The sequence below is a fragment of the Drosophila tropicalis genome, unplaced genomic scaffold (assembly GCF_018151085.1).
Source record: "Drosophila tropicalis isolate 14030-0801.00 unplaced genomic scaffold, ASM1815108v1 contig_158, whole genome shotgun sequence".
NCBI classification, from domain to species: Eukaryota; Metazoa; Arthropoda; class Insecta; order Diptera; family Drosophilidae; genus Drosophila; species Drosophila tropicalis.
This window is the reverse complement of record NW_027172602.1, coordinates 9,893,552-9,919,703: the sequence shown is the minus strand read 5'-3', so window position 1 is coordinate 9,919,703 and position 26,152 is coordinate 9,893,552. Positions and strand designations below refer to the sequence as shown.

General features: G+C 36.6%; 1 protein-coding gene and 1 long non-coding RNA gene across 3 annotated transcripts; one reads left to right on the top strand and one right to left on the bottom strand.

Annotated features, from left to right (window-relative positions):
• Positions 1-619: 619 nt before the first annotated feature.
• On the bottom strand, positions 620-20,387 carry CHES-1-like (Checkpoint suppressor 1-like). 2 transcript variants are annotated; one of them, XM_068302810.1, is made up of 6 exons: positions 20,073-20,387; positions 4,944-6,500; positions 4,273-4,875; positions 3,310-4,212; positions 2,985-3,233; positions 620-2,925 (listed from the first exon to the last, which is right to left on the bottom strand). In XM_068302810.1, exons 2-6 carry the CDS (start codon positions 6,497-6,499, stop codon positions 2,184-2,186), a joined length of 4,053 nt encoding a protein of 1,350 aa, XP_068158911.1. In that variant the 5' UTR covers position 6,500; positions 20,073-20,387; the 3' UTR covers positions 620-2,183. The 2 variants fall into 2 exon arrangements, with proteins under 2 accessions (XP_068158911.1, XP_068158913.1); XM_068302812.1 differs by lacking the exon at positions 20,073-20,387 and adding an exon at positions 12,868-13,041.
• On the top strand, positions 19,425-20,394 carry LOC137586717 (uncharacterized). The gene is made up of 2 exons (XR_011033821.1): positions 19,425-19,565; positions 20,320-20,394. It is a non-coding gene; the product is annotated as an uncharacterized lncRNA (long non-coding RNA).
• The last annotated feature ends 5,758 nt before the right edge of the window (positions 20,395-26,152 follow it).

Genomic DNA, 26,152 nt, shown 5'->3' with positions numbered 1-26,152 from the left:
AAATCACATTTGTTTGTTTGCGTATGAATTTTTGTTCTTTTTTTTTTTTTTTTGGTAGGCGAAATAGTTTAATAATTATAATAAAAATAATATAAGTGTAATTAAAGAAAAAAAAGATAATAACATTAACAAACTGGTATTTTTAAACGTACGTAATATATGGTAGTAGTTGATTTGCTTGCGGAAATCAGGATGGGGGTTGTTGGGTTTAAGGGGGAAGGGTTGGCTTTCCATATGGATAAACACAATAAAGCTTATGTTCCTATAACAATATATCATTTTCATTAAATATTTTCTTTTCTTTTCTTTTATTTATATATATATATATATCTATATTTGTATATAGACTTTCGATTTCACTTAAAAGCAATGCGACAACTTCTCTTCTGGCGGAGCGATTGTCTTACTAATTGTCTGCCATTTTTGTTTTCTTTTTAGAAAGTGGGCTATAATAGTTAGGATGGGTAAGGGGGAGGAGGTTGGATTGTAGATTTATATGTATATATTTTCATATTGCCATATATTCTTTGATTTGTTAAAAAGCCTAAATGTATCATTTAATTATTTAATTCTCATTTGTTTCCGCTAAATAAACAAAAAAAAAAAAAAAAGGAAAATGTTCGTTCTACACATTTGCCAACACTTAAACGAACAAACAAAACATTAATTTATTTATATATATATATAAAAATAAATGATAGCGGGAAAAATGGTTTTAACACTTAAATTAAACAATTGTTTTTCTTTTTCGTTTTGTTTTGTGTGTGTGTGTGTGTGTGTGTGTGTGTGTATGTGTGTAAGAAAGATCGAGCATTTTCGATTATTCTCGATATTGTTTTTGTTGTTGTTTTTTTGTTTTGTTTTTGCTAAAAAGGTACTTGAAGTGTATACACCAGTTTAAAGGGGCATTATAGTATAATGAATCAACAGGTTTATCCTTTTTACTTAATTTGTCTAACTTATTTGTGGTTGTTGTGCCTTTAAGAAAATGTTTGATAGATCCGTGTATATACATACATACATATATATGCATATATATATGTAGTTAGAGAATAATTATTACATGTTATATATATATACATATACATATACGTATATAAAAAGGAGCTTACACAATTTTTACTTTTGCTTTGTTTTGAACTACGTATTAAATATGCTTAACTTGAATCATTTTCTCTCGCTTAATAACTAAAATATATATTTATAATATATATATATATATATATATATATGTACACACATATGTATATATCTTTGATTTAACAGTTTTACTTGAGTGTCGTGTGTTGCGATTTTTGTTTTTGTTTTTGCGTTCTTCTCGCTATCCTCGAGGCTTGGCTGTGTTTTGGTTAAATTTATATATATATAGATATAACACATATAGAATACATATAAATATGTATACATACATATATCTGGAGCAGTTTCAAACAATTTAACAGCTTTTTATTTCTTTTTTTTTTTTTTTTTGCTAAGGACTCAATGAATAAGGCGCTAATTAGTTTTGTAAGTAGTTTCTATATGCATATGTAGGTTTTTGTTTGCTTAAATCAATTTGTTTTTATTTCCACACACACACACACACACATGTACACACTTTATTTTTGCTAATTACACTTTCTGTGTGTGTGAGTGTGTGTATGTATTGTGTATATACTATTAACTTTAGAGTAAAACATTGCACCCATACAAAAGCTGTTTAAATTGGTTTTTGTTTCTTTGTTTAACAAGTTAAAAATTATAAATAGGAGGAAGAAAAAAAAAACTAATAATGGCCAACAACAAACAATAAAGTCGGGAGAATTTGTAAAAATAAAAGAATGATATCATATATATGTATGTATGTATATATGATGCTCAACTCTTCTTCTTAGTCTTAAGAGCAAGTAAAATAGAAATAATAATTATAATATAGTAATAAAAATAATAATAATAATTGAATTTAATAACAAACACAAAAAAAAAAATAATATTAATAATAATTAGGTTAGATTAAGTTATTTGGAAAGAGACAACAACATTTGTTGTTTTGGACGTCTCACTCTGGAGAGCGGTTCGGCCTGTGATTGCTTGTTGTTGTTTTTGTCCACTTTCCTTCCATCCTTTCGTTATTGTTTTTATTGTTGTTGTTGTCGTCGTCGTTTCTAGGGTCTGACGGCACCGCCGCCTGCCTTACGCCATATTCACCGCATCCAAGATGACTTTCGCTTGATCTTGTTGCGCAGGCCACGCAATGGCTTCACCTTGTTACTTGTGACTTTGTTAACGACTGTGGCGGCGGCAACATTGACATTGCCAATACCGCCACCCATGATTGCACTAAGATTACCATTACCGCCAACTGAGCCGGGCAGACAACTCAAGCTGTACATGCCGCCGTTGGTGGTGTTAGCATTGGAGGCGGATGAGGATGTAACATTCCCATTGATATTGATAGGCGTCGCTGGTGAATTACCATAGAACTGTTGTTCTTCAAACACTGCACGTTGCGGTTGTTGATGTTGTTGTTGCTGCTGTAATTGCTGTTGTTGTTGTTGCTGTTGAGCCACATTGGCTGCCGCACTACTAAGCAAAGCCATTTTACTGCCACTGCCATTAGTATATATACCAATAGCTTGTGCGTGATGCTGAAATTGAAGCTGCGTCGGATGACGTTGCTGTTGTTGTTGTTGTTGTTGTTGTTGGTGGTGGTGATGGTGTTGCTGGTAAGTGTGATGATGGTCCTCTTCTAAACTATGCCTGGCAGCACGTTTATGAGGTGAGCCAAGACTACTGGCACTGCCACTACCACTACCATTGCTATGATAATGCGTGGTTGCCACTGAGCCACATTCCACAATGGAGGATCGCGATAGGGAAAGCAAGGCATCAACGCCATCACGTTGTCGCTGCTGATCGGCCAGCTCTTCGGGTGTGATATTATGACTGCAAAGAATGAGAGACAATTAAATTTTGATCACATTGAACATATTGATCACTCTTACTTCTCCTCGCTGCTATCATAGGCTGCATCTGAACTAGCACAATTGCTATCTGCACCTCCGCCCACAGTCAGATGATGATTATGATGACCATGATGGTGGTGATGATGATGGTTCTGATGATTGCCAGCAGCACCCAAAGCCAGTGTCTGACCACTCGTTAATGGAGTTGAGGCTCCACTGTCAGCATTGCTATTACCACCCGCCGAATATGTATGATCTTCGCTAGGCGAGCTAGTTATCACTGGAGCGCTGCACACAAAGTGAAAAGGATAAAAGAGAAAGGTTAAGTGTAATCGAAAGAGATAAAAATATTTGGTGTATTTACCCATTTTGAAAGGATTCCGTAAAAACCTTGGAACCGTGCTTAAGAAACAGCATAGCTGCTGCTGCATGTACATCATCCATGCTATCTGCACCACAATCGCGTGCCAAACGCTCAAAATTGTATTCATCTCCATTAGTTGGAGCGTTTCCTATTCCATTTACAGATGAATAGTTATTGTACTTGTTATTGTTGTTGTTGTTATTGGTCGCATATTCTCCAAGCATTTCATCATCTAAACGGTCTCTATCCATTATCTGCTGCTGCTGTTGGTCATCGCGTTTAGTGCTAAACGCTCTCGATAAATTAGGAAACAATTTGGGATCAAAACGAGAACCAGAACCATCTCCTGCAGCCGATGTTGAACTAGTGGGTGTAACAGCTGCTGTCTGGCTAGCTCCAACATTGGGGGCCAATACCAAGCCGTTGGTTCTAGTTGGCGTAGCCAAGGCCACGGCTGTTGTTGCACCTGGCGTGGAGAGTGCTATTGAAGCTCCCGGTTCAGCGCCAATTGCTGCCGACGATGATACTCCACCAGCTGAAGCACCAACATTGTTATCCAGACCCATGACGACTTCATGGCCAGAGATAAAGCTAACAGGACTTTTAAGCGATGGGCTTATTTTATCTACCGCTGAATTTGGAAAGAATGGCGATCGATTCAGAGCCTGAATGAGATTTTGTCGTTGCTGTGGCTCTACACGCCACAATGATCCTTTGCCCATATTGGGGGCCTTTTCCACTTTAACGAAACTCTTGTTCAATGACAAATTGTGACGTACACTGTTCTTCCAGCCATTTGGCGCTGTCTTAAAATATGGAAAATGCTGTACAATCCAGGCATAGATCTCCTTAACGGGCAGTGCCTTCTCAACTGAACCCTCAATGGCCATGAAGATCAAGGAACTACAAGAAGAATAAGAGATTGCAATCCACATCTAACTTATAGTAGTATATATTACTCACCTAAAGCTATAAGGCGGCTTATTATTGGTATGCACAAGTGGATCATATGGCACATTATGCGGATGCTTTTGCTTTTGTGGTGTATTCGAACCACCTCCACCACCACCAGCTCCACCATTAGTAGAAGGTGCACCACCATTAGTACTACTGGCACTGCCATAGCCATTGGCATTAGTTGCAATAGCAGTTCCAGTTCCTCCAATGTTGTTGTTGTTCTTAATTGTTATATATTGTTGTTGTTGTTGGGGCGTACTGGTATGCATACGTGTGACAGCTACCAAATCGAATTCTTTAAGTGAATCCTCATTCTCATAACTGGTATAACTATTGGGACTCTGCAAATTGTGCAAACCATTGCCAACACCACCGGAAGCACCACCGGAACCACCACCATTATGAATACTTGTCGGCGTCATGGGCGGCGGCGGCGGAGACACTGATAATTGCGGACTGTGTGGCTGAATGGCATTATTACTACAAATATTATTATTATTACTGCTGCTGCTGTTGCTTGGAGTTGTCGTCGTCGTCAAAGTGGTGTAACTGGAGCCCGGTGGCAAAAGGGTACTTCTAGCCGTTTCGGTTACAATATTGGCGGGCGGGCTATTATATCGGAATAGAATGAATAGAAACGAATCGTGCAAAGAATTTTTCTTTTAAAGTTTACTTACATGATTTGCGAGTTGATATAGGTAAATCCTGGCGGCCGTGTGCCATTCAGCAACGTGGCTGTCGTGCTTGTTGTGGTTGTGATTACATTCATTTGGTCTTTACTGTTGTTGTTGTTATTGTTGTTGCCGCTACTGCTGGGTGTCGTCGTCACCTCGGAGGATGATGAGGAGGAGGAGGACGGGGCATAGTTGACGGCATCAAAGACGGCATTAAAACTGCTCGCCTTTGGTACAGGACTATTGCCACCATTTACTGCAGCAGTCGATGAGCCAGAAGCTGAACACGAGCTAAGTGATGAATTATTTGAGGAGGCGGGTGAACTGACCACAGTTACAGTGGAGGCCACCAACTGATGGTGATGATGATGGTTATTGGACGACGATTGGTGTTGTTGTTGCTGTTGCTGCTGGTGTTGATGGTCCCATAGCACATTCATTTTTTCACGCAAATATTTCTTATGCGGATGATGTGTGGCAATTGAGGAGGAAGAGTTTGAATTTGAATTTGAGGTGCTCGAGGAGGAGGAGGTGGAGGACAAAGACAGGGAATCAGCTGTCTTGCCAATTGCTGCTCCACCATTACTGGTCACATAGATTTGTTGTGGTTTTAAAGCACCAATATTACTGCTAGTCACCACAATGGGCACAAAACTGTGGGCATTTCGCGTAGTTGTTGTTGGATATGTGGTGGCTAATGAAGTAGTGGTGGAAACGGAGGCAGAGATGGCAGATTTGGTACTAGCGGCGGCGGCAGTGGCGGCTTTATATTCTACCACAGTGGTGGTGCCACTTGGACCCTTATGTACGGTTGTGGTGCTGCTATATAAAGCCGATGATGATGCTGATGATGAAGGCGATTGCTGCTGTTGATCACTGACTATACAGAGATTTGTGGGCGCCGCAACGACTGTTGCACCCACTCGTTTGTTTGTCGGGTTAGCTGCTGTTGTTGCTGTTGTTGTTGTACTTGTGACTATGCCCTTGATCAGATTGCTATCACTCAACCAGGACAGAGGGCGCAATTCACCGTCATCTGTTTCATGGGTTCTCTCACCACCCGCAGCGGCGGCTACCACTGCCAAGGCATCAGCTGAGCTTAGTTCAATAGGTTCTGCAGCAAGGAGTACTATGTTGCCAGTTCCTGCAGCAGCTGCTCCGCCGCCTGTTGCACCACCAACTGTTCCATTATGTTCGTATGCTTGAAATCCTGCGGTAGTGGTGCCAACGCCAACGCCAGCAGCATTATGTTGCAGAAATACATATTTTGAACCGGCGGCCGACATAATTGTGCTAGTAGTACTCGATACGGAAGGCGGTGGTGGTGCAGCTATCACTGTGGTTCCAATTGATGGTTGGGCCACACTACGATATCCATGGGCGGAGACTGCCGCTGCTGTTACCACTGCTGTGGCCGTTGTTGATGTTGTTGTTATTGGTGTTGTTGTTGCTACTGCTGTTATCCCTGCCGGCGACTGAGGATGATGAAGCTGTCCACGAAATTGAACAATATCGTAACGACTGGTTGTTAACAATTGTGTGGGATTATCCGTTGACATGCTGCAAAAAGACAAGAACAAAATAAGAAATTCAATTAACACACTCACAAATTTCATTCATCAAGATCGAAAAATATTGCTTCCGGTTGGGACGCCAGGACTTGTCCCGCTGCTCCATTAGTACGCCCTAATGGAGCAAAGGAAAGAGATTTTTCGACAGAAACCTGCATAATTAGAAATATTCCACGCAAAACTGGTGTGTCCCCTCCCCTGCCACCCACCACCCCCCTTTTTTTACCTGTCAGTTCCTACACAAAAACTAGATAGATCGTGATGGCTAATTTTTTGTCTCTGCTTAAAATTAGTCAAGTTTTGTAAACAGTCGAGTCATTTAGCCAAAAAGTCAAAGGTTTTTCACACTTTAGGTCTGACCAAAGTTTTTACCTACTTTTTACGCAATCATCATTATTATCGTCATGATCATCATTCATTATCAAGAAGCCAGTGTTAGTGTTCTCTTTCCTTCATGCTGACTTTATGGTTCTCACACTCTTTCATTCTCTTTCTTTCTCCGAGTCTCTTTTTATGTACATACGTATGTATGTATGTATGTACAAGACATATATTTATATGTACATATGTATGTATGTATGAATATATGTACATATATTATCTTATCAGTATTTTTTACAAACAGCTCTCTGTTCTGTGGTTACCTAAGTGGTGCAAAAGTGGTGCATATTCAAAATTCTTAATAAAAGCGAAAATCAATCGATAGTTGTTGTTTTTCATTGGAATTGAAGAACATATGGTTTTGGTTGATACGAAATTGTTCTAAAAACTAATACAAATACCTGAACGAAGTACATATCGATTATAATGCAATTGGGTAAACTTTATGCAGAAGTGACTATGAGACTTTAAGGGATTATAATGGGTGAAATCAGTTTCACACGGCCAAAATTATTCTGAAACAGTCTCGAAGCTCTTGGAAAACAATTGAAATACATATCTTCTTTTAAATTTAGAATTTATCTAAAATTGTACTGATTTGTTGTCATTCTTTGGACTAAAATGTTTAAAGTGGAATATCAAAACATTTCGGATGGGCAAACTAGTGCCCGATTTTACGATCGAGCCCACTGTCAGCATCCATTGGGGCTTATGCTCTATGAAATGGACACGTGTTCTGTAAAGTTCACAGTCATCTGTAACGGCTTCTGCTAATTAACATAGATAAATAATGCTGTATAACATGTAGGGGAGTAGATACATACATATGTATAAAATACATACATATGCATACATATATGAATATTTTAATTTGAAAAAGAATGGAGCGGATGTAATCATCATCAAACGCGACAAGTGTTGAACAACCAAAAAAAAAAAAAAACAGCACCAAAACGAAGAAAAAAACATAGCAGCATTCCAGGAGACCGATGAGTTGGTGGTGTTCCTTTTTGTTGTTGTTAGGTTAAGGTGCAGCCAACTAAGTGTATTATTATTTATTGATTTTCAAAATAAACGAAAAACGAAAAAAGCGGCAAAGTTTCTTCTTCGGGGCCTTAGTAGTAAAACGAAAACAAAAGAAAGAAAAAGTAAAATAAACACAAATACAAATAAAATAAATTACTGTGACAAGCTATTATTTTGCATTTGCAACAACAACAACAATGGAGGTGCACAAGTAGGCGGGCAAATGTGACTGCCACAACAAACCATCAAATAAAAAAAATATACATATTTACATTTCAGTTTTGTATACACTTAAGTCGCAATAAAACCGTCGAGTTGAGGATACCCTTAAAATCTACATAAATTAATCTATTAACCGAAACATGGACGAGTTTCAATTTCATATAAAAAGTTGCATTGTAAAAGAATTTTAAGTATTCAATGTTATAAGAAACTCCCTTTTGTAATGGAGCCTTGTACACACAATTCAATTTACATTGAGTTCTTGGAACAAGCTTAGTCTATTCATTGGAGCACACAACACACACACACTCACACAAAATGCATATGGATACGTTGATTTAAGATAGCATCTGATTCTCCCTTCTAGATAGTATATACGATGTATGTATGTATATACATATGTACCTCCTCTAATCAAAGATCCGAATAATAGAGGGTAGCTAAACACAAAAAATTACATTACTAAACGAGGCCCAGTGAATGGGACATGCAAAATATCAAAAGAGAGAGCGTACAGAAAGAGCTTTTACTCTTCGCCACTGAAAAGAGAACACCATATAAACAAAAACAACAACAGTCAAGTCAAGTCACAACAAGAAGTCGCGTCTCAAATGAGTTGAAGGAAGGGGGTTGGGGGAAGCAAAGGGAGCGAATTGCGTTTTTTTTTTTGCTGTCCAAAACTTATGTTACGCAGTTTGTTGTCTTGGCAACTTTTTGGAAGGAAGAAACGAGCTTGTATTAGCTTTCCCTCTCTCTGTCTAACTCTAGGGACTACTTAGATGTAGGCTAATGTAAAAGCATGTGTTTGGCGACCATTCTCTCTCTTGCTCTTCTTGTCTCCCTATCTCTCTCTCTCTCTCTCTCTCTCTTTATCTCTGAGAATGAGCTGTTTTGTTTATTTTTTTTCTGTAGCCTGCTACTCTTATTTTTTAAGCCGCTGTGTTTTCTCTGTTTGTTATTATCTGGTTTTGCTTTTAGTTGTTTTTAATTTTTGCTATTACTTTGGCTTTGTTGAGATTAGCTCTTGCTTTGGCAGTCAGTTGTCAGTTTTTCGTTCTAGAAACGTCAACCGACAACAAAAGTCTGTGGCTGCGGCTGTGTGTGTATGTGTGACCCCTGTGGATGGATGCATCAACTACCTATGGGTACAGTACATACATATATAAAGCTAAATATACGTAAACGTTTGCTGATTTTTTAAATGTCAACCCCTCCCCATCACCTCACATTGCATTTTGCATGCCCTTTCTCTTTCACCCCAATGTCCCCACACACACACACGCTCACTCCCTTGTTTCTTTTTTTCAATTAACAACAACAACAAGTGTTGATGTTGATGATGATGATGATGATAATGATAATGATGATGTTCATACTGTGTGCGTGGTAACTGTACCTGATGATGCCTGCTGCCCTTTGCATGCAACGCGTGCTAATAATGAAACTGAACTACCGAAGAACCGTAAAACCGAACATAACCGAACTAAACCGAACTTAAACTAAAGCCCAGCCCAGCTTTCCTTTTTCTATAAACACTATGATGATGATGATGATGATGATGATGGCGCGGCTGGTTAATGATTCATTTCAGAATTCTTACAAACATTTGTCATAATAGCAAGTGTAAAAATCGGTCTATTAATAAATCCAAAATGCTTTTTAATACAAGCACAAAACAAAAGTTAATCATGAATGCAGAAAGCAAAACTCAACTATTTAATACCCTAGACTAAATCAATTACAAATTATATTTAAATTGTATTACCTTAAAGCTTAAACGAAATTGGAATAAAAAAAACCAATTAGAACAATTTCTTAACTAAATTGGCTTTCCATGGTAGAGTACGCAATTAATTTATATTTACATACATACATATGTATGGTTTAAAAAGCTAATACAATCTGCTAATTGATATTTAAATGTACAAAACGTAAGCTAATCTACTCTTTGGCACCCTATTAACCGTTGGACGAATGCAAAAACAAAATAACAAAAAAAAAAACAATAACCTCGTGTATCTGCTTCTTCTTCTTGCTCTCTCGCTCTCCCTTTCTCTTGTTTTGCTGCCACTCTCTTCTATTGCTGATACTTTGCTTCTCTTTGTTTATCATTATTATTTTACAACAACAATCAATTAAGTGGGTGTACCATCATATAGTTATTGTTGCTGTTACTGTCATTGTCAATTACAATAATAAATATATATGAAAATCCATTAAACGTGAAAATCTTAAATGAGTTGTTTCCTCTTTTTCTTTTTGTTTTTGTGTGCCCCCATACATCACTTATGTGTGTGTAAAAACAAAGGAAAATAGTGAAAACGAGATCGAGAGGGTGTGAAAGGGATCATATACATACATACATACATAGAGGCAGAGCCACCATGTACATATGTGTCAAATAATTTAATAATTCATTTTGTTTTATTTTTTTCTATCTATCTACATGATTTATTACACAAAAAAAAAAAAAAAAAGAGAGAAATTTTTCGCATACTTCCGGCTAAAAAGCATTATTTGAGAGAGTCCCCCAATGGAGCTGGCTGGGGTAAAAGAGAGAGATAACTCTTTACACTCTCTTAGTGTAAGTTTCTTTGTGTTTGTCTTTCTGTATATATGTGTGTGTGTGTAAACATCTCTCTCTCTCTCTCTTCTCTTTTACTCACATTAATAAAATATAAACAAAAATTCCTCGATTGAGAAAAAAAAAACAACATCATCAAGAACAACAAAAATGGGTAATTTCAGTGAAACTGTTTTCAATTATTCTACGCTGATTTATACAGAATTAATCACGATTTCTTGTTGTTATCCATTTTTGGAGATTTTTGCAGTAAATTTTCTTGAGAAAATCAACCAATACACAGGGCAAAGAGAAAATGTCATGTACGACAATGACGACGGCCATGCGGCGTATACGTAATGCCCCCTGAATTATGCCTAAACACACACACACACACACAGAAACAAACCAATAGCTCACGCACACGCATACACACCTATGCTATACACGCACACATCTACATTTATATAAATATATATATATATATACACATACATTTTCCTTGCATTACGTATACGCCGCCTGGGCCACAAAACATTAGAACATAGAAGAAAAAACACAAAAATCATCATAAATGTGTGGAAAATTCTCTAAGAACACACAAAAAAAAATAAAATTCATTCTAATGTAGGTATATAAATACATATATATGTATGTATATATTTTTGTTTATATGTGTGTATATACATATGTACATATATACAAATTCGAATGTATGTATGTATGTCTATATATTTATTTGTATAACAACAAATATATGTATCGAAATATTTCAAAAAACAACAAAAACACAAGAACAAAAATGAGTGCAACAAAAATAATAAACGCAACAAGGCCGTCGTCGCCGTTTGGCTAAAATAAAAATCTCGTGTGGCGTTTTATAATTGTTGTGTTGCCCGAACCCACACCTCCCTCCTCTCCCGTGGCCCCACCTTCAATGTACGCGCCACCCATAGAACGTTGCTGCTCTATGAGAAGATGGCGTTTAGCCTAAGATAGAGCAAAAAAGAAAGAGAAAGACAGAGACAGAAAGAGTGAGTGAGTGAGTGTGGGAGGATGAGGGAGGGTGAGGAAGAGTAAGTGAGGTTGAGGTTGGCTGCCCGTTAGCGTCGCCGTCGTCATCCAACTAATACTACTACTAACTAACCAATTCAAGTTTTCCCTCATTAAAAACTAAACAAAAAAAAATACACTGTTATTTATCACTCATTTTAGAATCAAATGAATATGGCAATTACATATTATTGGCATACAGTGAAAACTCTCAACTTCAATTTTGACCTCATACGGTTTTCAATGAAAACTTTATCAGGTGCTAGAGGAGAAACCTAATAAACCGACACACACACACACACACACGACACAGTTGTATTAGAAAAATCAGAATAAGTACAGAGGAGGGTAAGGTCGAATCGAAAAAAAACCTTTTTTAGGTTTTTCTAATACTCTATATAGATATATGTTTGTGTATATTTTGCATATATGTATATTAAGATGGAGAGCCTTTACTGTACTTTATGTAGTAGTAACAGAAAGCCCTCAGTCACAACTCACACCTACAGCACAAAAATACACTCACACACACATGCACATACACATACACATCTATATCTATATATATTTATATAGCGCGAATGAAAGAGATAGTCATATTAGAGAAAGAGAGGGAAAGAAGAAGCTCGAAATTTGTGTTGACGTCGCTGCATTAGCATTAAAAGTAGACGCCAACGTCGCTGCCAACAAATTTTCAACGTGGTTTTTTATTTTTAGTTTGTTGTTGTTTTTAGCATGGTTATGAAATCGGAGAGTGGAGAATAGCGGCGACGGCTCTCACTCTCTCGTTTAGTGTCTGACCCCACTACATCTCCCCACAACTGTTTCCCTCTCACGATGAGTTTCTGTGACTTTTTGGTAGAGCTTAAAAGGCGCCTCCTTGGGGCTTTGTTTAATATTTTCATGGTTTTCTTTTTTTTTGTTTTTTGGTTTTTTTAAGTTTTGTTTTCCTTTTTGTGAATTTGTTTATTATTAGTTTGTTTTTACACATGACACACACACATACACACACACACACACTTATATTTCGGCACAAGGAGTAGAACCATGTAAAACAAACTGTTATTTTGCAGTTGCTTTTGCTTCTTTTTCTCCCAACCCACCTACATACCTCCATTCAGAAAAAATGTGATGAAAGAAGAATCACTTTTTGAGTTTCTAGTTATATTTGTTGATTTTGTAACGTTTCTCTTATTTCGCTTTAATTTTATAATATTTTAGCACAAAAACAAAAAAATAATGTTCAACTTTTAAGTAAAAGAAGATATAAATTTAATTTTCTTTTTGTTAATCTCGACCCGTAAGGCACGCGAGCAGGCAAACGAATGAAGCGAAGCGGCGGCAGGCAAAAATGAAATGCCGAGACACACACACAATCATATACGCTATAATACCAATACCAACGCAATGCAGTGCCACGGAGAACACCAACAGCAGCAGCAGCAGCAGAGAGAAGAGCGCACAAAGCTTTCATTGTGTGAGGTGTTGTGCCAGCCTAGGCCAGCCAGACCACGATACAACGACAAAAGATACCGCATTGCGCAGACACGTTATTTGGCGTAGTAGCGAGAAATAACTCTGTCCGTGACGTCATTACAAACACACACCTACATACATGTAATAAAATTACAATCAAAAATGATAAAAACACAGCTTAAAACCAACTTTTCATTATGGCTCTTAATTTTACGTTGTTTCTTGGCTTCTTAACTTTTGCTGAGAGCAATGTAAATTCGTGACGTATGTAGGTACGATGAGATTTGCTCAAAATGTATACGCTTTGCAATCATTTTTCATGCTGAGCTACCTTCTGTTGTCGTAACATGAGCCAAGACCGGTAAAGCGTCGTAAACAAAAGCTTGAGAGAGAGTTAGCATACCGGGTGCCTCTCTCCCACTATTTGCCTGCTTGCGTGTGCGTGTATGTGTGTATGTGTGTTGAGTTGCGCGTTCGCGCATGACATTGCCATTTATTGAAAAGTGAGCAGCAACAACAGCCGTAAAATGTATACATACATATGTACATACATACATACAAATATATGTATGTATGTACATATGCACATACATACATATATAAATAAAATAGCAACAACAAATCAGGTTGGCGGCGGCCTCACACGCGATTTACAAACAACTTTGCGTCGATGTCGGCATCGCTGTCGTCGTGTGGTAAGTATAAACATATTAACAAAACACAAGGATCAACAACAACAACAAAGCACAGTTGGACCAGCTTAACAAACAGCTGTTTGGGCTAGGCTTTAAGGGAATCCCATTAACCTGACTATCCTCTCTTTAGCGCGTATTTCTCTCCGTATTACTCTCTCCTTTCTAGTTTCCCTTCCCCTTTCCGTCTTTTCCACTGATTATTTACGTTCATGTAAGTATGTATTGTCAATATGCGTGCCGTTTCTTTTACTCCCCCTCTCCACGCGCCATAATGTGACTCACAACAATGAAAGGCTCAATTGTAACTTATTGTTGTTATTATTTTCAATGTGAATAACAAATTGAAATGGGCAAAAAAAAACACTGTTAACGTTCTGTCTTAAAGATTGGTGTCTTTAAAATTTTGTGGGCGGAGAAATATTAAATCAATTTAATCTGATTAATCAAAATATAATCATAAATATTGATTACAATTTTGTTCCTTTAAATAACACGAAGTTATGGTATGTTTTCTTTACAAACAATTGGAAAATCATTTTAGCTTCTCTTAAACTTATAGAAACTTCTGCGCAATTTATTTGCCCTGGTATACGATTCCGTTCAAGGTTTCCAGATAGAAAACGTGTCCAACCGTTTTGACGGAATAACGATTCCGGATTGTGGCCAACAAAACCAATAAAATTTCCATTTCATTTATACCAAAAAAAAATAAAAATAATAAAAAATAAGCAGCCACTTGACATTTTAGTTTGAATACATGAGAAACAACAACAATAATAATAAAACGAAAATATGCTTAATTCATTAATAAATAATTAAATTAATTAGGAAAAGTTGATAAAAAGCTGTCGATTGCGAACGCGACAGTGACGCCGACGTCAACGCCAACGTCCACACGTGCGACGCACAATGGGCCAACGTCGCGCAGAACGCGATGTGGAATGGACGGGGGTGGGGTTTGTGGTTGTGGAAGGCGAGGGCACAAGAACTAAATGCAAAAAAGAAAAGAAGATCAACATGGATTGCGAACTGCAGCAGTTTTGGTTTTACTTTTCTTTTTTTTTTTTTTTTTTTTTTCTCTTGTAGTATTTAATTTTAGGCAAAAGTTAAAAGAGCTTACTTATAAATAAATTTCAATACGCACCCAAAGCAACCGCAAATAAAAAAGCAGAGAGCGTACACAGAAAATTGGAGAGAGAGAGAAAAAAGAGAGTGATATGCGAGTTTTAGCCGGCTTTTCTTTATATCATTTTTTTTGTTTTCCTTCTTTTTCTCTTATTTTCTTTCTAGCAACACAACTGCATTTAAACAACACAAAAAGCAAAAGAGGGGATCACTAAAAATAAGAAAGTTTTTGTCATTTGATGTAGTTGCCAGGCGCAAGGTATGTACATACATACATACATACATATTTATCTACACACAACACTTGCAGCTTATGCACACACATACATACATACATATGTGTGTACATCTTCTCAGCAACTGCCGGCCAGTACAACGAAATGGATTGTATGTTCCCTTTCCTTTCAATTTCAATCATGTGTTTGTCTTGAGAAAATTGCACAACGAATTCTAACATTAAATTAGGTCAACAATAGTTATTAAATATACATACATACATATGTAAATATGCATGTTTTCATATGTGTATGCATAATATGAAGTGTATAAAAATAGCTGATAAGGCTTCAAAACTTTAAGCTGACCTAACAAAGAAAATAAATGTACATAAAGTGCCAAGTGTGAGATCAGAAGGGATAGACAGAGAGGGACATGGAGGATCTTTTATCGGCTCCAATATAATGTAGTATATAAGGACCGAGCTAAATGCGAGGATATTTTGAAAAAATTGACAGTTGGGGAGTCTGAAGCGTCTGGACCGTGGACTGAATGGTTGCCTTTAAAATGAGCACTACGTCGTAACTGCCCGTTTTTCCTCATTCACATTTTGTTTTTGATTTCAATCAACTGTCACCTGTTTCACTTAAGCTCGCCCTCGTTTTGAGTCTTAAAAGTTAGTAACATGGCGATAATAAAATGCATTTACATATGTATGTATGTACATATGAATATGATGATGATACACATTTGTATGTATTGAGGTATGTATGTATTTTTGTAAATAGGAAAACTCTTTTGAAAGGCGTGAAAAACACAACTGATAAGACTTTAATCTCTAAATGCTGATATGAGAGTGACAGAAAAAGAGAGAAAGAGAAGAAAATTATCTGTATGTATTTTTAAATATACATACGTATGTACATATGTATGCATAATGATTAACTAAAGAAAACTACCGGGTCCGGAACGACTGGGTCACTTAGGCAACTCATCTACCGAGGACTGCCTCTTAGAAATATTTCTTTCAGTTCTTTGAGTTATACTCTGCAGAATTCTTATTGGCCTAAGCCCATATACATATGTATGTACATACATTGTATACCGGTTAGATAAATTGATGGTTTGTTTTGTGTTATTCCTGCTATTTCTCATAACCTTTTAATGTATTTGGAAGTAGAAGTGTTACGTATAAAATGTATGTAAAGATATTGTATTTGTATTTGTTTTGTGTGTGCCACCTCCACTGCCCTTCAATCAAGCAAACTGAAATCAATTGACATAGGCACACACACACATTTTATGTACATGGACCTGGAGATACAAATGTATCCATATAACCATATACATACACACATGTGTACAGAGTCATCCAAGTCGTGATAAACGTTTTCCACTAATTAGCACATTTTTAAACGACCCAACACACAATTTGTTGGTCAATGCTGCAATGAAACTGAACTAGCTTTAGCTAAACTGAACTACATACATCTGATGTATGTATGTATGGTACGTATGTATGTATATACATACTCATTTTAAGGTATTCATGTGTTTGGCGTTCTATGACATTGGAAAGAGCCCTTTTGAATTAAGATTCTCCACATGGACAGATGCGGGCGGAATACAACAATTGTATAAATGTTTGTGCAGACAAGGATATACATACATATGTACATATTTATAAGGCAATGTCATTTTCTACTAACTTAAATGCTCTCTTATTACAGTAAGAGAGTTTATTTTATTATTTATTAATATTAACATGAAACTCTAGGCAAAGACCAACAACAGCTGTGTTGACAATTAACAAAAACATCTTCACTTAATTGTATAAGTTTTCCTTCAACAATTTGCCATAAAGAATGTGTGTGTGTGTCTCTACTCTCTCACTCTCTATATCGCCCTCGCTCTCTCTTTCTCTCTCTATACACACTTTACTTGCGACATTTTTGTCTCCTGGCACACTTGTAACTTTCTTCTGACCCGCTGACTGGCAGTGCATTGTTATTTCTCTCTTTTTTGCTCTAATTCTGTTTTTTTTTTTTTTGTATTTGTGTACATATACACATGTATGTATGTGTGTGTGTTCTCCTGTGAGTGTTGTGTGTGTGTGTTTATTTGTTGTTTTTTTTTTCTTTTTGTTGTTGTATAACTCAACAGAGCCAGCTCTAACAGGCTAACAACAAAGTTGCCATTGCCCGCTTGTCGTTGGCTGCTACTTTTAAGTTTTGTTTGCATTTTGCGCGATGTTGTTGTTGTTATTGTTGCTGCTGCTTCGACGGCTATATCTTATCGCTTAAGTACAACACACAAAATTGTTGGCATAGCGCTTTTCTGTGTATAATTACACATATGTACATATGTATGTATGTTTGTATGTATGCACATACATTCTATATACAAAATTATTTCTATATACAAATTTAAGCAGGGCCGCCACAAAATTAAGTGTAGAAACAGGTCCTCGGGGTTAAAATAAAATTATTTCATAGTTTTCGTATCATTAGAATCATTTTCCTTTAAAGATCTCAAAGTTTACGCCCAGTTTGTGGCGATCCTAAAGATCCTCCCCCTTAATAGGCCTACTTCATAATACGATCCTGCAAATATGAACATACATACATACATATGTACATATGTATGTACATACAAAAATGTATACAGGCATTAAAAAAACATACGTATGTATGTACATAATTAATTTTTGCTTTTATTTATTTATTTTTTTTGTTTTTTTATATAATCAACAAACTGCTAGCGTCACATGCGCCTCAGACTCATACACACACACACACATACACACTCACATTGGGAGGAAGGTTCTCTCTCACCCACACACATGGACGCACACACAAGTAAACTCTCGCAATGTGCTTTATAGGTGCAAAGTCAAAACGCTACTACTAGAAAGAGAACGAGAGTGAGAACATGACAGAAAGGGCAATAAAAATACGTTTTGCCATCGTTTGGCAACGTCCTTTCACCACCCAAACACCCACCCACTTACCCTTTCATTCAAAAAACGTAACATTCAATCAGTTTTTAATGCAATATGCCCTTTATAAGATTGCCTTGCTAATATACGATGATATGTTTAGACCCCTCAAAGGGGGAAGTTGTGGAAAATTTTCCAATCGATTTTTAAGTCGAACGCATTTTTCATTGCATAATTGCACAAATAGTGGGAGAAGCAGGAGGAGGGGGGAAACTGTTAGAGAAGTTTCACGTGAGTTTTAACGACGACAAGTGCTGCTGCTGCTGCTACCAACAATACGATATGCATACAATTAGCGTTATTTTTGCGCCTCTCTCTTTCTTTATCTTAATCTTATGCGCTCTTTCGCTCCCTCTCTCTTACTTTTTACTATCACTCTCTCGCAATTTCTTAGTCACTCACACATTCGATTGGCAAAGAAAACAATAATAATATTAAACAGCAAAAACAACGACGTGGGACGCCAAAATATTGGCGTCTCTTGCTTATCTCTTCGTGCTCTCTCTCTCTCTCCCTCTATCTATCTATCTATCTCACTCTTGCATAGTCTGTTTTTTTTGTTCTGTCTGTATTTTCTTGCTGACGCAGCCGTTATGCGTAAGTGTATGCGTGTAACGGTGTGAGAATATGTGTGGAGGGGTAGTGGTGGAGGGGAAGAGTAAAGCAAAAATAACGCCACAAAACTAACAAGTCCGATCAAGACTGATCCACACTAAGCGGACGAGCTTGCGCAGTGTGGGACACACTAAGCAACAGTCGGCGCAGGAGGTTTTAAATACAATCAATAATAGCTAGAAGATCAAATCATCCTCATGGGAATGTATGTACATACATACATATGTGTGTGTGCGTGTGGCGATTCAATTATTCTATTATTTTATTTCCAAACATTTTAAAACATATGTACATATGTATGTATATGTTGATGTATGTATGTATGTATGTGTGTACATATTTTCTATTTTCTCGTCAAATTTCAAGTGTAATACTTTTTCGAGACCGTAGTGTATCTCCGATCTCCAAGTATAAACACAAAAATAAAAACAACAACTTATTCGCAAGGCAATACAAAATGAATAAAAAGCAAAATCAAAGCAAAAAGGCGAAAGAAATAAAAACAAAATTGTTGTTAGTATTGGAAATTATACGCAGCGAATACAACTTTATAACAAAGACGAAAACGAAACGTTAAACACACACATACACATTAGAAATCAGCGAGAGCAAATACATACATACATACATACATATTTATTCACATACATACATATGTATGTACATACACAAATGTAAAAGTATGTAAGTATGCGGGTGCCCTCCAAGCAACCTCCCCCTTTTCTTCCTACACTATCAAACTACCATGGTATATTACCTTCTCCCCCTTCCATCATCATCATCACCCTTATCTCTTTTTGTCTCGCTCTTTCTCTCTTCGATCGTTTGTTGCTTGCAGTTTAAATTTTTCAATTAAACAAATTTATTTTGACAATTTTAATTGTCGTCTGCAAAGCAGCGTCATTGAGGGGGGCGTTAAAAGAAGCGCGGGGGTCGCAGACAACCCGCACTCTTACACACACACACACAGAGGCCACAAACTCACACATGCAGATATATACACATGTATATACATACATGCCCATACATACATATATATACATATCTACGTATTTGTATGGGCATAAACATTTCTCTTTGGGTGACAAATTTTTGTTTGTGTTCAAAAAATATAATTCTTTTCTTTTAATTTGAAATTTTATAAGTGATTTTACTGCTGTTATTGTTTTTGTTTCTTTATTTTGCACTCACGTTTTTTGTTGTGGTTTTGTGTTGTTGTTATTGTTTTATACATATGCGCCGCCTGGGCGCACGCTCTCGCTCTCTTGTGGTGGGCGGCACTTGCAAAAACTAATTGTGGATTTTGTGTCTCTCTCTCTCGTTTATTATTTTCTTGCGAATTTATTTTCGAAAATGTACAAGTATGTAAAATTATTAACACTCACAAAACAAAAAAAATTGTTTTAATTTATTTTCTTTGTTTTTATTGTAAATTTAGTCCTTTTGCACACACGCGGCTTCTTAAGCACGCACACACACACACGTCCGTTGTGTTGAACGGCAAAATGCAAAATGAACGCCAACGAGACAACAAAAAGCAAAGCAGCGCAAAGCAAGCCAAACGCAAAAGCAAGGCAAAAGAAGAAGAAAAAACCCCAATACCACAACCGAAGCAAAGTCAGGAGGAAAACATAACGCACTCACATATGCACACTGGGACCAAATGGAAATTAAAATGACGCGGAATGTTTTCAATGCAAATGAATTTACATACATATTAAAAATTACATACATGTACATATGTACATATAGAATTACATACATACATGTACATAAACAATTACATATGTATGTTTATTAATACCAGTGCGAGAAAAATATGGTTCCACTGTGCAGCAGCGTCGTCACTGTTTGCTTGCCTTGTTGTTATTGTTGCTATTACTTTTAATTTTATTTATATTTTTCATTTTGTTGCATTGTTGTCAACACAAACATGTCAGCATTGCCAGATCGAAACTTTTAAATATAATTACTTTTACCTGAAATTTATTGCTAGTTTCAACAAATTTAATTAGTTTAATTAACTAATTGAATGCTTTGTTTTTGTCACATTTCAAACATATACAAAAAAAAACACATGGTTAGCAAATGAGAGAGCGATCACAAAAGAGTCGATTCAAAAGAGAGTGAATGAACATAACAGAGGAAGAGCGAGAAAAAAAGAGAAAAAGATTGAGAGTGTTTTGTGAGCGCGTGGCAAACACATGGTTTTTGTTTTTACCAAAACGAAGAAGAAGAAAACAAAAAGCGCAAACACACACATAACAACAGTAAGAACATGCTTACAGTGGGTCAAAGCTTGCATTGGATTAATGAATTTTTTATAACGCTCAATAGATGGCTAAAATAAATTGAAAAAAATACAAAATTACTTGGCAATAAAAATCTTAAGAACTTTAATCCTGTTATTTACTCAACCATGTACTACGTACATATGTATGTACGTTCAAATGTATGTAAGCGCAAACTAGGCTGTAACCCACTGTAAATGCAGATTTAGAAGGGCAATAAACAGAAAGCGATACCGTTAAGACTAGAAATTAATTTTCCAGACGCCATGTAATCATACATAAGTAGATACGTATTTACATACTTACAGACATATGTATGTACATACATATGTACATATGTAGGATCATCAAGAATTGTAAGTTGAACGCTTAATAATAAAATTGATACATACATATTTACATGCATACACAAATACATCATACGCCGTGTTACGTGGTCAGATCTTAAATCATTCTAAAGTGATTGAGCCAATGTTGTTTTAAATGTATCCACTAGCCATGAATCATTGCAAATATATACATACATATGTACATACATATATCTTATATGTATGTACAGTGTATGTACATGTACTTACAAATATATGTACATACATACATACACACATACATACATACAATGTAAATTTGGATACATACATACATACATATGTACATCCAAATTTACATACATACATATGTAAATTTGGATGTACATATGTATGTATGTATGTAAGTAAGGTGGTTTCTTTTCAGTCGCTATATTGCGACATTCAAGAATTGAGGGGGCGGAGGATGGGAGCGAGGTTCAATAGGGCTAACTGTGCATTTTATTATCGACAAAGGTATCCATCACCGAATCACATTTACATACATACATATGAATGTAAAAATATACATATGAATGTACATATGTATTTATGGATACCCTTGTTGGCTTTGACTGTCGATGTACATATGTATGTACATGTGTCATTCGCGAACCGAATGACTAAAGCAAATAAAAGTCAATCATATAAATTCATACATTTATTTACATATACATATGTTCACACATATGGATGAATGTACATACATATGTACATATGTTCGACCGCAGGTTGCCACAGCGTGCACCAAAACAAAATCAAAAAAAAAAAACAGGAAAAAGAGAGGCGGTTAGGTTTTGGCCATACCCTTGAAAACTTTGAAGTTTTTTGTGTGACATTTAACAAAATAAAAGTTATTGCATTGCGAGCAATTCTAATTTGGAGAACATACTGAAATTGTGTTATGTAATACCTGGGCGAGCACTAGATGTATGTACATAATATGTACATATGTATGTACATATGTATATAGTACAAAAATGTATCTAAAATAAATGTACTCTTTATGGAGCAGTGTAAATTAACAACAAAAACTACTACTCTATATGTACATACATATTTATGTACATTTGTATGTTTAATTGTATGTGGTTCTCTGTCAATGTATCGGCATTTATGTACATATGTACATCCATACATTTGAATGTACATGCATACATATGTAGTTGGTTTTAATAAAAACAAAACGTGAAACCCACGAAAATTGCCGTTAGGTGTGCGTTTGTGTTCTATTTTTGATTAATGAAGAAAAAAAAGTTTCTTAATTAACAAAAGAGAGCAATGGATAAGAGAAAGAGAGATATGCGGCATTTTTGTTTTTGTACGACTATTTGGACGCGAAAATAAACAAACAAATAACAAACAAAAATAAAGAAAAAAATCAGAAGAAGAAGATGAACATAGAAAATGAGAATATGTACGTGTATATGTACAAATGTTCACATATGTATGTATGTATGTATGTATTGACGACGATGAGGATGGGCGATAAGAACAAGACGATAAGCAACAGTAACAACAACAAGCTCATAACGTCTGGGAGAGGATAACACTAGAGTAAGAGAGAGAGAGAGAGAGAAAGAGAGCAAACAAAACGCTCACGTAATTGAAACGGCGTCGCCGGGCGTCTCTTTACTCTAATTGGAATTGTTTGCTTGGTTTTCCGGTCTGCTTTAGCCTGCTTCTAGTTTTTCTTTTGGTCTACAACGTGGCCAAAAATACTCGCACACACCGTAAATCAGAAAAAAGGAGGGAGAGAGAGAGACAACGGGAAATAGAACACAAACAGAACAACAAAAAATTATGTGGGACAAACGGCAAAAATTGAGAGAGGGAGCCAGCAAAAACATACCTACATATGTACATACATACAAGCAAACTTACACAAACACACACACACTTAATTACAAAGAGAGTAGGAGGTGTGGTGGATAAAGGGGGCGCCGGAGGTTTGTATAGTTGACATCTCGCTCACCGATAACAGCCCGCGGCCCCAATTGTTTACGCCACAAGCTACTACTATGTATGTATGTATATGTTGGCAACGCTACCAGCGCACATTGGTCTTAAATGTATGTATTACTCGACATTAGATTGCAGACTTCAATTCTATTACATTCCATTTGAAAATAAATCAAAAAGTGTGGAATTTGCAATTTCATTTTCATTTTGCAAATTAATGCATCAAGTTTTATTTAAAGTGGCCCACTGTGCTCTACCGCTTCATCATCATCATCCATTTACAATTTGCCATGCGACTCGGTCTGGTTTTGGCCTTCCTTACACCCCTGCACATTATTCCAACATACTCTTTCACTCTTAAACCCAGTAATCAAACAAAATTGCCTTCGATTGCCTCAATGTAAGGGAATTTTTCGTATATTTTTCTATCTCTCTCTCTTTCTCAAAAAAAAGTAAATAAATAAAATAAACCAGTTAGAACCATGGCAACGTAAACGTGAAAACAACAACAAAACAGTTAAACAGGTGCAAAAACAAAAGCATATGATGGAGACAGTGCGGGAGAGACCGAGTAAATCAAGAGAGAGTGTGTGAGAGAGAGAGAGCGCGCGTAAGAAACGACAACGAATAAAGCTTAAAGAAACAACAGCTTGACTATTCGCACAGTGTGGCCAAGGCAGTCCAAAAATTGTTAGCCTAGAACTGTCTACTAAATACAAACATACATATGATGTATTTTCGTGTGTGTGCTTGTGTGTATGCAGTTGTTGTCGACAACCGTACCTATTTGTACCAACGGGCTCGCCCACCCGCCGTCGTCTTAAGACCAAAACCAACGTCACACGGCATTATTTGTCAACACGTGATCGAAAGCATACAAAATGAATATCGCATCGATTTGCTTTTATAGTACTCTTTGTTTTCTTCTTCTTCTGCTGCTGCTGCTGCTGCTGCTGGTGGGCATTAGAAACTACAAGTCTATTACCAATCAGTAATCCCAATTCAATTTGTTAATACCTAAACTTTAAACAAAACTGGTTTGTTTTAGCAAAATTGGCAACAACCCCTAAGGTATCAGCTAGTCGTACTCAACAAAATTTCTTTACATTTTTTTCTTACCTTGCCAACGAAAAAAAAGATATAAGAACAAATAGAAAAGACAAAATAGTTTTACGTCACAAGAAAAAAGTAGTCCGTACCTTAAGTCAATGGAGGGCGGGGATCAACTATACCTTACCCTTAAACATATAAAAATTTTACCGAATTTTAAACTACAAGTACAAAAATCAATTAACGCTTTGAGATGTATGCACATACATACATATACCCCATTCCATACTGTTAGTACAGGGTATGCATACGAAACGACGACGACAAATGTTGAAGATCAACACAGATCACTCAAACACGAAGAAAATCTAGCAAATAAAACTAAATGTTTCGAAAAAGACATTTTTGTATGTGTGATGGTGTGTGTGTGTGCGTGTGCATGCATGTATGTACATATGTATGTATGTATGTATGTACTATCATGTGATACCAAAAATAAAGAAAAATGTGAAAATCAAACAACAACAACAATCACAACCAATAGCACCACGGCAAGAGGCACTAAAAAGTCACAAGCGCCAAAGTGGAGCAATAAACCAAACAGCCAAAAAAGAAAAAAAACCAAGAAATGTGAACCAAAAAAGAATGAAGCAAGTCGACTCGTCGACTCGGGTATACCATACACCAGGTGAAACAAATTTTTTTAAATTTCGAAAACCAAATGTACATATGTATGTCTATTAAATTGTTTTTACATGTTTCATAGTATGTGCTATCTCGCTCACTCTACGAACACACGAGCACTCTAGCGCCGCTACTAGCCAACGGCCAATTCTGGCCTTGTGGACCGCGTAGTAAAATACGTTCATACGCATATTTTGCATGTTTCTAGTCCGATTTCAATAAAATTTGGTAGTTTTGTAGAAATAGATAAGATTAATTAGTCTGCCGAATTTGAATGCGATAGTCAAAAAACTACAGGAGAAAATCGGTTTTTTCTTAATTATGAAGGCGGAAGTGGGCGTGGCAAAATATGAAAATATATATACTCTGCGCGAATACTAAGCCAGTATACATACTAAATTTGGTGACTTTAGCTTTGTTTGTTTTTGATAAAATCAGTTTTGTTTGATTTGCGGGGGCGGAAGTGGGCGTGGCAAAATTTTTAAATAGCCAGTTTCTGCGCGTCTATTAAACTAGTCTGCACACCAAATTTGATGTCGGTAGCTGTCATAGTTTTTAAGAAAATCAGTTTTATGTAAATTCCGGGGGCGGAAGGGGGCGTGGCAAAAAGTTTAAACAATTAGTTTCTGCGCGCCAACTAAACGAGTATATAAACCAAATTTGATGTCTCTAGCTGTTATACTTTTTAAGAAAAACAGTTTTATGTGATTCCTGGGGGCGTAAGGGGGCGTGGCCGAAATTCCAATTAACTCTGAACATGTGCATACTACACGAGTATACATACCAAATTTGGTGGCTCTAGCTCTTATAGTCTCCGAGATCTGCGTGTTCATACGGACGGACGGACGGACGGACGGACGGACGGACGGACGGACGGACGGACGGACGGACAGACGGACATGGCTAGATCGACTCGGCTATTCATCCTGATCAAGAA